The 12267-nt window shown below is 37.5% G+C and overlaps 3 protein-coding genes across 3 annotated transcripts in view; 2 read left to right on the plus strand and 1 right to left on the minus strand.

The window, feature by feature from the left end:
* Nucleotides 1–1153, minus strand: part of LOC107597197 (Usher syndrome type-1C protein-binding protein 1-like) — a 12769-nt gene extending 11616 nt beyond the window's left edge. The window contains 1 exon segment of the mRNA XM_016288151.1: nt 951–1153. Within this exon segment, the coding sequence (XP_016143637.1) occupies nt 951–959 (9 nt within the window). The 5' untranslated portion in view covers nt 960–1153.
* Nucleotides 1154–2366: 1213 nt separating this feature from the next.
* LOC107597198 (BRISC and BRCA1-A complex member 1-like) lies at nt 2367–5533 on the plus strand. Its single transcript, XM_016288152.1, has 6 exons — nt 2367–2489; nt 3334–3726; nt 3812–3870; nt 3971–3998; nt 4404–4490; nt 4574–5533. Exons 2-6 carry the CDS (start codon nt 3340–3342, stop codon nt 4772–4774), a joined length of 762 nt encoding a protein of 253 aa, XP_016143638.1. The 5' UTR covers nt 2367–2489; nt 3334–3339; the 3' UTR covers nt 4775–5533.
* Nucleotides 5534–7205: 1672 nt separating this feature from the next.
* Nucleotides 7206–11952, plus strand: LOC107597160 (plasmalemma vesicle-associated protein-like). The gene is made up of 6 exons (XM_016288111.1): nt 7206–7526; nt 7779–8461; nt 9445–9529; nt 9604–10292; nt 10422–10487; nt 11521–11952. Exons 2-5 carry the CDS (start codon nt 8072–8074, stop codon nt 10476–10478), a joined length of 1221 nt encoding a protein of 406 aa, XP_016143597.1. The 5' UTR covers nt 7206–7526; nt 7779–8071; the 3' UTR covers nt 10479–10487; nt 11521–11952.
* Nucleotides 11953–12267: the final 315 nt, after the last annotated feature.

A 12267-nucleotide genomic window follows, 5' to 3' on the forward strand; every position in this document is an offset into this window, starting at 1 on the left:
ACAGTACAATGTACTATTCAAAGTAATAATAATAGCAATAGTAATAATGTCATGATTACAATTTATTAGACATGCTTTTTGATTACTATTTAATTTAACTATTGAACTAAAATAGAGTCCAGAAAACAAAAAAAACACAATACAGAAAAATTTAAATGGAAGTTCCAATAGCATCTAAGAGTAAATGATGTGCTTAATCACTGTTATAATTATGAGGGGGTCCTTCTAAATTATCAGTGTGAAATGCACATATATAGTGTAGTTTAGAACGAAGATAACCTGGGGTTAAGCGCAGTGTGAAAAGCCCTCAAGTGGCATGAACAAACAAATAATGCTAGTGCTTTCTCCAACCCAAATTGACTTTTTTGCAATGACAATTTAAACGTCACAGTGAATTTTATTAGAAATGAAGAGGAGTTAACATTGAACATGTTCCAATAACAACTAAAAAAGAATCTAAATAGTATTTTGTCCTTATATCTACTGTTGTATAATGTAAAAAAAATTATACATCGACTCATGAAGATGCCAGAGAAAGCAACATGGGTGTTGTTGTTTTCTACATCACTCTTTTGTTCTGAGGGGAGGAACAGGAGGAAGCAGGCACATCCTGTAACTGCACTTCCTGCTGCTGCATGGTGCTGCTGCTCGCTCAATGTGAGAAAAGCAACTCTCAATACCGTTCTCCTCAGCATTCAGCTAGAAATATAATTTAACTATAGGTTGGTTAGAAAATGGTGAACTATTATAAATTCTCAGCACAGTTACAAATGACAAACAAGTGACTAGAACTCCCCATGATTTCTGCTGAAAATATGCTGAATGTTTTTTACTTCAAAAGCAATTCATTGAACTGGCTTGCACTACAAAGTTTGTGTTTAAAACAAAGCTTAATGCTATTTTTCTGCTTCCGATTCAGCATAAATTGCATCACTGTTCCAGAAACTCACCTCCATCATTGGCCTGAGCTCGGTTCAGGTTCAGTCCTCCTCTGCAGATGACTGAAAGAGCGTTGCAGTGTGATCCAGAGTGCTGTCAGAGAGTTTGTGTGTCTCCTCCTCTGTTGCTTGGGCATGTGAAGGCAGAGCTGGGAGCTCCAGATCAAGCACTGCTCTTCTCCACTTCACTGCTAAACACATCTCTTGATTGTCGTCTCCACCCACTGTCTCCTCAGATCTTTTCCTGCTTGGATTATGTTTGACTCTCTATCTTTGTAAGACATTGTTTGATAAATCTTGCTGTTTATAAATCAATTCTTTATAAATCCTCTAATTTTAATGATCATTACTGCAGTGCTTCTATTTTGGGGACATGGCTTTAGAAAATATTCTTTAAAAAGACTGAAATATGCTGTATCAAAATGACTTAGTCTCTGCTTTGGAGAAGCTGTGTACAGTATATAAATGAAACAGTTATTCTAGATACAACCCGCACAGTTCAGGGATTATTATTTAAATTGTGTTTATTTATTAAAAATTTTCATTTAAATGTTAAATTAAACATTTTTACAAAATAAATGGCAGCTGTGTTTGGCAGAATAATTCCATAAGTACAGCAAAAATGTGCATATTTACAAAACACCCTGTTAATTTCACATTTCAAACTGCAATTTTCATATATATATATAACTTATAACTTAATAGCACAGGATTATAAAGAGAATGATACATATATGCTGAAGGTACATTGGTGCATATTTACAAAACACCCTGTTAATTTCACATTTCAAACTGCAATTTTCATATATATATAACTTATAACTTAATAGCACAGGATTATAAAGAGAATGATACATATATGCTGAAGGTACATTGTGGATACAACTAACAATGCTATATATATATATATATATATAGCATTGTTTGTTGTATCCATATATAGTTGTATATATATATATAGCAACTATTAACACAATCATTTAAACAAAATACTACAAAGTGTCGCAAAGAATTGTGGGATATGGTTTTTCAATTTTTATGATGACAAATTATTTGTTCAGTTTCACTTCCACATTACTGTTTAACAGTATTTTATTGTAAAGCATGAAATCTATGGTTAGATCTATAACATTTTTCACCATATATAGTAAGGGAACGTATCATTAACCAATTAAAAAGGTCTTTAATTTTGCATTTTTAGTCTTTTATATCTAAAATTGCAATCATTTTTTTTATAGTATGATTTTTAATTCAGATATTCAGTTGATGAAACCAGATTCGATGGACCCTTGAGGAGTATATTTATATATTATTATGACTTGTTTTCTATTGAATTTAGTTTTAGTTTGGTTGTTGACCCTCAAAGGTCGTTTGGAGCGCTGAAGCCGCAGTAACTCTCCAGTCCGCTAGAGGCGCTCTTGATCAGAAACACTCTTCAGTATTTGACTCTGAAAAGACGACACAGAAGCGAACGAGGAAGTGCTGGAGAATAATATTTTGAAATCAATTGTGCATCATTTCCCCTCACCATTTTCATCTGTTGCATGCTTGGTAAGTTATTGTTATACGTTATTTCGCTATTCTACCTGCACAAGTCTCTTACGTTCTCGACTGTTATCTGAAACATCTGATAATAATGTTATCAGATTATCTGAAATCTCGACTGTTAATGCACTGCCTTTGCTTCATACAAACGAATACTTAAAAACTAGTGCTGTCAAACGATTAATCGCATCCAAAATAAAAGTTTTTGTTTACATATTATATGTGTACTGTGTATGTTTATTATGTATATATATGTAAATACACACACATACAGTATATTTAGAAAATATTTATTTACTTATATTTTATGTTATATATATATATATATATATATATTTAATAGATAAACATAATATATTTTTCTTAAATATATACATATATATATATACATGCATGTGTTTTGTTATTTGTAAATCTGGAATCTGAGGATGCAAAAAAATCTAAATATTGAGAAAATCGCTTTTAAAGTTGTCCAAATGAAGTTTTTAGCAATGCATGCTACTAATCAAAAATTAAGTTTTGATATATTTACTGTAGGATATTTACAAAATATCTTCATGGAACATGAGCTTTACCTTTATCAATCATTTTGACTCATACAATGTATTGTTGGCTTTTGCTACAAATATATGGCTCCAGGGTCACATTTAGGTTTAGATTTTTAAAATAAGACCTATATTGTAATTTTTGCTGCTGCTGCTTGCGAGTGAAATAATTCAAGAATGTTTGCTTTTATTTCCTCCTTATTCAGTCGCCATTCAAATATTCAGTACAAAGCATGTACAGTATTTAGTATGTGTTTGGTTTCTATTGTTATTCTTCATTATTGGTGTGATTTGGATGCTGACAGGTTGTAATGGAGACCCCTGAGCCCGGTCAGGCAGATGGAGAGGAGCAGATGGTGGAGCTGAGACCCAGGACCCGCTCCAATCCGGAGGGTGCGGAGGACCGGCGCAGCAGCACTGGCAGCCTGAACAACAGCCTGGCGTCCCCGCCGCAGCCGGCCGTGGGCAGCCGTGTGGAGGGAGAGGGAGAGGCGGCCAGCTCCGACAGCCCTCCGACTTCTGCCTCCGCTGCAGCTGCACCTGTTACTGCCACGGGAAACTCCACCGCCAGCCTGCCTGCCATGGCTTCCACAGTGAAGGAAAGACCCAAACCCCCTCAGGCGGCCATCGGCACCCAGATCCCCCCATCAGCCGAGCTACACCTGCGGGCGCCACGAGTCAACAGCCCCGAGAAAGTGGTACAGCTGTAAATAAACAGAACTTCAGGATATCTGCATCTGAAAACACTTCCGTCAGTGAAATTGTCTTTTTTTTTTTAAACAGATCATCTGTTTGGACCTTTCTGAGGAGATGTCTCTACAGAAACTGGAGTCATTTAATGGGTAATTTTACAGGTTTTAAATTAAATGGTTGGTTTATCGTATTCAGTTAGGAAAGACATTTTCTTCATATCAATGTTTCGTAAATGATTTGCATTTTCAGATCCAAGATGAATACCTTAAACGTTTCACAGAAAACAACAATAATAATTTTAAAACTTAAAAAATATATATATGTTACTTAGTATTATTATTATTTCCATATACAATTATTCACTGTGTATAGAAAATATGAAATATGTACTATTTAAAATATATATTTTTTAAATAATTATTATTAAAAATAATTAATAAAAACTATATAGACATGTAAAAACTACAAAAACTAGTAAAAAAATCACAAAAACAAAATTAAACTTAAACTAAAAAGTACAATTTAAACTAAAATTAACATGAAATCATAAAATATAAAAATAAAATCTTAAATAATAACAAACACTATAACAGTATCTCAGTGATACTTAAAATAACAGTATCTTCATTAAATGAGTAATCCTGCATGTTCCTAATATTCTCTTTTTCTTTTTTTTTTTCAGAAAATGCTGCAGTCTCCCTATTTCTTCTTTGATGTTGTTTATCTTCATAACGGCACTGAAGAACAAACAGAAGACACTAGCTGGAAGGTTTGAGCGTCCTATGATTCCCTTGAATCTTACGCTTCAGTTTTTATAAGGAGGATACTGAATGTTTGTGTCTGTGTTGTCAGGACGTGTACGCCTCCTTCAGTGAGCTGGACTCTAAGGGAATGTGTTATTGCTTTGAGGTGTCACTGTGTGGTCCTGCTCTTGAGCTGCACAACTGCATGGCCAAACTGCTGTGCCACCCGCTGCAGAGACCCTTCCAGAGCCACGCGTCCTACAGTCTGCTGGAGGAGGACGACGCGCCGGAGAACGAAGCCACGGTGTGAGACTGCATAACCACAGACTGATCCACTCCAAAATGAAGGCTTGACCTGTGAATAACTGCGTATATACGGGCCTTGTCCGCTCTTTCTGTACTGGAAATGCCTCTTTTATTACTTTTGAAAACTTCAGTGTCTTAATTTAGCACAGCAGAATAACCACACTAGCTCAAGACCCTGTTGTGGCACAGTCGATTAAAGCGAACCAATTAGTTTTTGAGAATGTCAGCTATCAACGTCGTGTAAAGGGATACATGATACACCTCTCAAACGTCTGCTTGCTATGTGGTGGAGATTTTACATGTGAATGATGGCCGTAGAGATCCATTGACTTCTAATGGTTTCATCTAGACAGCAACTAATAAATACTGTTTGCTTGTTCCTCTCGAATAAATGAAACGTAAATGCTCTGTGGGACTCATTTGCTACATGGGTGCCTTACATACAAACCAAAAAATATTATGGTATAGAAACCGTGTAGCTGTGGACAGATTGTTCACCCATGTTAACTAAGGTATTTGAACGGACATTAAGTTAAAAAAAAAATTTGTGGGAACTATAATGGGCAGGGCTTGATGCTGTCCATCATAATTTGACTGGATCGTGAAAAGCAATCTATGATATTATTGGTTACTATATTCCACCAAATCAGATGATATTTCAGATTACTGCACCAGATTTTATATGGACGTATGCTACACTGCATTATAAAACAGATAGTTCCGGTCCTTGATTCTGATTGGCTGAGCCACGTTCGAAGCTGTTGTAAATTACTCTACAAACACAAACACCTTTGTTTACGTTACTCTGCAACCACTTTGTTGCAACCACAACCAATTCTGAGGAACTACATTGTTTGGCGGAAGATTAATGTTTTTATTAAAATCATTACACTTTATTTGCTCGGTTTTATTTTGTGAAACCTTACTACGTATATGGAATAACCGTTTTATAAAAGTGCTTTGCGTCGTGCTTAACAACGCCCCTTAGCTGTTATAAATTCGCTGTCAACCACGACTTCTTGGGGCTTATTGCTTTATTATTGTATACTGTGCTAAATGTACATCCAGTTAATAAAGTATTGGAGAGCACCAGTGAATTTTACATTTGGAGGAAGGGTTTGAATAAAAAAAAAGTGCAAAGCATGTACTGATAATAATGTGTACATGCCGGTCGGTGACAAGCATTTCGAACTAGGGGATTTTTTTGTTGTTGTGGTGAAGAATATGCAACATATCCACTAAAGATACTGTTTACTTGTAGATATGCAAAACAAAACTCTAGATGGGAAAATGAAAGCAGCAATGCAATTGTGTCCACAAGAGGTTGCAGGAGTACAGCTGAACAACAACAACAAAAAAACAGTCATTAGTCTTCATAGTGAATAATGTTGATTACATTGGGGAATTTACTTTTGGGATTATTAACTGGAATTGTTTGTTTTTTAAAGAAGAATTTGCTTTGTTTTATTCTTTGACCACACAAACTCGTATGCATCTGTGATTCTGTATCCTGCTGTTGAGCAGCACAAAGGTTCACAGATAATAGTCGGAAGAGCTTTCAGGGCACATTTTTTTCTCTCCATTATTGTGTTAATAATCATTAACCTTTTTCACCCTGCAACCTCCTTAGTTCTGGGAACAATTTTGTTCCAAGCTGTAAACAAAGATGGAGGAAAACCTAAATCAAGATGCTAAATTCTTAGAAAAAGTCTCTTAAAAATAAGGATTCCATTTTTTTTTTTGGCCATAGAAGAACCATCTTTGGTTCCCTGAAGTATCCCCAAAGTGCACAGTTGTTAAAAAAAAGTATTTTCTTAGTGTGACGGACATTTGAATAATCTAAAGGACATTCTATGGAAAGAAACGTTTCCATGGATGTTAAACATCCTTGGAACAATAATTGCCAAAAAATAACTTTTATTTTTAAGAGTGAATGCCTACAAATATGTGAATTACTGATTGTCTGTAATGCTCAACTTTTGTTTCCCAGAGACAACTGACATGACGGTGAGTAAATAATACAATTTTGCTTGAAATTATCTTTAAAATTAAACTTAAAAGGAAATTAAAATACTGTCATCATTTACTCACCCTCAAGTTTCTTTCTTCTGCTGAACACAAAAGAAAATATTTTCAAGAATGTTTGAACCCAATCAGCTGCTAGTATTGGGGGGAAATTCTATGGAAGTCAATGGGAACCAGCAGCTGTTTGGTTAACAACAATCTTTAAAATATCTTCTTTCGTGTTCAGCAGAAGAAAATGATAAATGATGGCAATTTTCATTTTTGGGTGAACTGTCCCTTGAATGCTTGAGAGACCCAAAAATTCTTGGAGTAATGACTAGATGTTGAGCTCTGACTCTGATGCCCTATAATAACCACAGCTCATTTGTCTTGTGTTCGGCTGTCTTTTGCAGAATCAGCTTCCTGTTTTTGTCTTTAAGCGTTCTGTAAGGGAATTTTGTGAGAACTTTCAGTTCGTTTCAAAAACCCTCTGTAAATGACTTTCCGCTGAGGACGGATTGGCAAGGAGACAATGGCCTGCAGGAAAAGCCCTGACTTACTTTACGTCCCCTCTTCACACTCTCCCAGACACGACTGTCAGCTGCGAGCGTCATCGCCAGCCCGGGATCAAATGTGCTGCCGCCTCCTGGACTTCTGGGAGAGTTTGTTATTCATTCCTGCGAGGAGGATGAGGGGTCACTATTGTTGTCCCTCCGACTCCACCAATGCGGCTCTGCAGGAAACGGTTTCAGGTGGGTTGTTTTGATCAGATGTGTTATCATCATATCTGGTCTGATCCAGGAAGAGATGGAAGGACCAGCTTTTGTCCTTTGCAGGAACATTGTTTTTCTTGGCCAAAGTGGCTGATTCCAAAAGGACAGCTGATATTAAGTTAATTAACTCAAACTGAGAAATACCTACCAATATGGACGCCAAGAACAACTACAGAGATTATGAAATAAGTGCTATCTAGATGTTTGACGGTGGTCTGCATTCCTCGACAGGGTTTGGTGTGATTTATGAGGGAAAGTTCGGGAGGAGCTCTGGCTGTCTCTGGAGATCTCCGTAGGTTCGGCGTGAAGTACCGTTAACCTCTGGAGCTTTCCCGGGGAGGGCCCGGAAAGAGTCACGGCATGGGAAGTGTGTCTTATAAACACAGCTCCCGCCCCGAGTCCTGGCAGAAGTGTTTACATGTCATTACCCACAAGTGTAACCTCTGACCATTGCTTTTCATAACAAAGCTGTAGTATCACAACCGTCCGAAGGTCTGTCTCATTCCCACAACCGGACCTCAGAAATGTACAACAGCAGCTACTCCCGGGCCACTCTCGGACTGGAGACGAAAAAGATCCACAAGGCGAAGAAGGGGAAAAGCTGCGGCTACTACATGAGGATCGTCTTCTTCTTCTCGTCTCTGATCCAGTCCCTCATCATCGCCAGTTTGGTGCTCTTCCTCGTGTACGGCCAGCCAGAGAAGACGGCCGAGGAGAAGAGAGTGGAAGAGCTGGAGCTGGCCTTCAACAAGCTCTCTACAGACAACACCAAACTCAGAAAAGACAAAGCTGACCTCACCGGCGCCCTCAAGGCAAAGACTGGAGAGAAGGATGCGGCGGATAAAGAGATCGCAAAACTGAAAAATGATTTGAACTTAACAACGATCAAGAGCAGTAACTTGCAGAAGTCACTTGTAAGTCTTTTATTTGCTTGTACAGTGTTTGGGGATCAGTAAAATGTCTAATGTTTTTTTAAAGAAGATTCTTATGCTCGTCAAGGCTGCATACGGGAAAAAAATGCATTTTGATAAATAAAAAGTTTAAAAGAATAGTGTTTACTCAAAATAGACATTTTGTGTTACAATATACACTACTATTCAAAAATTTGTGGTCAGTAATTTTTTCTAAAGAAATTAATACTTATTTAGCAAGGATGTTAAATTGATAAAAAGTGATAGTAAAGACATACTGTTAGAAAAGATTTTTATTTTGAATAAATGCTGTTCTTTTAAACTTTTTATTCATCAAAGAATCAGAGAAAAAAGTATCACGTTACCAAAAAAAAATATTAAGGAGCACAACAGCTTCAAAACTAATAATAAATCAGCATATCAGAATGATTTCTGAAGGTTCGTGTGGCACTGAAGACTGGAGTATTGGCTGATAAATTCAGCACTGCGTCACAGAAATAAATTATATTTTAAAGTATATTAAAATAGGAAACCAACATTAGAAATTGCAATAATATTTCACAACATTTCTGTATTTTTGATCAAATAAATACAGCCTTGATGAGCATAAGTCTTACTGATCCCAAACATTTAAACGGCAGTGTATGTCATAATTTACACACTCTTACATCGTTCCAAACCTGTATGACTTACTTTCTTCTGTTGAACAAACAAAAAGATTCTTTGAAGGATGTTGCCATTGTTTTGGTCAATGGGGCTCAAAATAATTTGACACTGATTTTCATTGTATGGACAAATGAAAAACTGGAGACATTTTTTCAAATATCTTTGTGGCTTGACAGAAAAAAGTAAGTCATACAGGCGTGCAATGACATGAGAGTGTGCAAAGGAGGACTAAAGTTTAATTTTTGTCTTGATATTATAAGGTGTGATTAATCTTGAAACCCTAACAATAATTACAAGCATTTTGACTGGCTGTTTTACAGTCTCTCTGTGAGGCCAATAAAGCAAAGATTCCAAGCACTCGATATACTCCACTCCCATGTCCACCAAGCAACAACAATCAGAATGGTGAGTGCAATCAATGAATAACCAATTTCACAAAGAGACCGTCCTGCTGACATGGCTCTCTTTTCTCTTCTCAGGTGAAATAAAAACTCTAAATACTCTTCTGGAACAGCAGAAAGTTCTATATGGAATACTTAAGAGCAACTTCAGCCAAACGGTGGAGTACCTTAAAACTGACTTGGACAACGCAGTGAAGGATAAAAATGAACATCACAGCCAGGTGATTCAGCTGAGACAAGAATCCATGAACTTGAAATCCCAGCTTGATGTGTACACCAAGAAATGCAAAGAAGACTTTGCAGAGTCCCTCCAAGGCATCCAGACGGTCACAAGTGCCTTCCTGACCAAAATCGACAACTTCTTCACCAACTCGGTCACGTTTCACCTCACCTGCCCGAAACAGGAAGAGCAGATGGAAAGGATTCGCTCCAACTGCTCCAGCCTCTCTCGACAGGTGGAGGACAAGTTCCAGAGCTACCTGGACAACGTGGGAGCGAAGGTCTCCAGCATTCAAAAACAGAGCAGCCGGTTGGAAGTACAGAACACGGGACTGACTTCAGAACTAGACAAGTGCAAAATGGACCGGGAGAAAGAGGCTGCGGAGAGCAGCAAAAAACTGCAGGATGCCCAACAGAAGTATGACAAGCAGCTGGAGCAGCTTCTCAAGGAGCAAAGCAGACTGAGGGACGCCAAAGACCTACTAGAAGCCCAACTTTCTGTGAATGACGCCACCCTTATATCCCTGCGAAATGGCTGCACACAACAGGTGGGAGTTATGATGACGCTTAAAACATCTGGAAAATCTTCCATGGTGGCCATTTTTAGCCTAATTGCATGTTTGAAAGCTGTAGAGCGTATTGTAATTAACTCAAATCAATCTTCACGGTTTGTGCAGCCCAGACCTGCTGGTCTTCAACCCCCTGGCATAGCCACACCTGGTAGGGGCCATTAACCACTAAAGGTAAGTGGTCTTTATTAACTGGAAAGTCAATATAATCACTATAAAGTGTGCAGGGCATTACTGTTCATTTGTTACATGCTACACCAGTGCTGTCCAATTCTGCTTTTGCGTCCCGCAGAGTTTATCACCAATCTGCCTGGAAATATCTAATCCTAAAGCAGGTGTTGGACCCCCAGGGCATCCAAGATGTAGGTGACTTTGTTTCTTCAGTAGAACACAAACGGAGATTTTTAACTCAAACCGTTGCAGTCTGTCAGTACTGTAATGTCAGTGGATGGGAATCACGGCTTTGAGAGTCATAAAACATACACAAACAAAACCAAATTAAACCCTGCGGCTCGTGACGATACATTGATGTGAAAAGACACCAAACGATCGGTCTGTGCAAGAAAGTGAACAATATTTATATCGTTTTTTCCTCTGATTTTCACTGCAATGTCTGAACTGTCCTGAGCGCGTTCGCGTCTTCTTCTTCAGTCGGGCGTGACACGTCTTCTTCTTGCTTTACGGTGGATCGCAGACTTATAAGTGCATTACCGCCACCTATCTCTCAAATGGACCATTGACACTCTATCTACAATCTCAATTGGGAATGTCAGTGGTGCATTTGAGAGATATGTGGCGGTAATGCACTTATAAGTCTGCGATCCGCCGTAAAGAAGAAGAAGAAGATGCCTCACGCGCTGGCTGAAGATGAAAATCAGAGGTAAAAAACTATATAAATACTGTTCAGTTTCTTGCACAGACCGATCGTTTCGTGTCTTTTCACATCAATGTATCATCATGAGGCGCAGGGTTTCATTTGGTTCCAAATATCCACTGACATTATAGGACTGACAGACTGCAACGGTTTGAGTTAAAAATCTCAGTTTGTGTTCTACTGTAGAAACAAAGTCACCTACATCTCGGATGCCCTGGGGGTAAGCAGATAAACATCAAATTTTCATTTTTGGGTGAACTATCCCTTTAATTACCCATATCAGGCTGAGTGATTCAGAATGTCTTTTTTTATTGTTTTCGCTCTTTTCCGCAGGCTGGGTGTGGAGAAGGGAATGATCTGAATCTCAAGGCCGGACTCTGAGTTTCTGAGTGTCTTGTGTGTGGGAGTTTCCTGATTTTGAGCCTGTGATCTCTTTTGTAAATAACGTTGTCACTGTAGATCACTGTGAATGTACGTGCGCTCTAATGTTTAGTTCATTGTATAGTTGTATTTAAGCATCATGGGCTGTGAACTTGCAAGACATGATGTACTTCTGAGGTCTCAATCAGTTATTCAGTTATTTAGAGTGGTGCAGATCTAAAAATGTGAGACTGCCTTTCCTACAAAGCACACAGTTAATATTAAATAAAAAAATTTACAGCATCAGTTGTTAAATACTGAGAGAACCTGGTTCTGTGAAACCTCCATGTGAGTTGTGATGTATATAATGTTCTTTACACATTAATTGTGTTGCAGTGATTGTTTGAACCAGTTTTAATGTCCTTTTTATTGTTTTTGTTTTCTAAATATTTTGTTTCTTTTTAATATGTTGATCAGTCTGTTTTGAATAAATAAATAATCATTAAAATCAACTCCTGTTTTCTTTTCTTTTTTATTAAACCTGTATTTAAATATATATATATACACACACACTTTTGGATGAATGTCATTATGAATATACAGGAATATCCTGTACGATATGTTAATAGCCAACTAATTGTTACTAATAACAACAAAATGTAAAATATTTAAAATATTAAACATGCACTCTGATGATACAGTACATAATACTATATTTAA

The sequence above is a fragment of the Sinocyclocheilus grahami genome, unplaced genomic scaffold (genome assembly GCF_001515645.1).
Source record: "Sinocyclocheilus grahami isolate Dianchi unplaced genomic scaffold, SAMN03320097.WGS_v1.1 scaffold229.1, whole genome shotgun sequence".
In the NCBI taxonomy this organism is placed as follows: domain Eukaryota; kingdom Metazoa; phylum Chordata; class Actinopteri; order Cypriniformes; family Cyprinidae; genus Sinocyclocheilus; species Sinocyclocheilus grahami.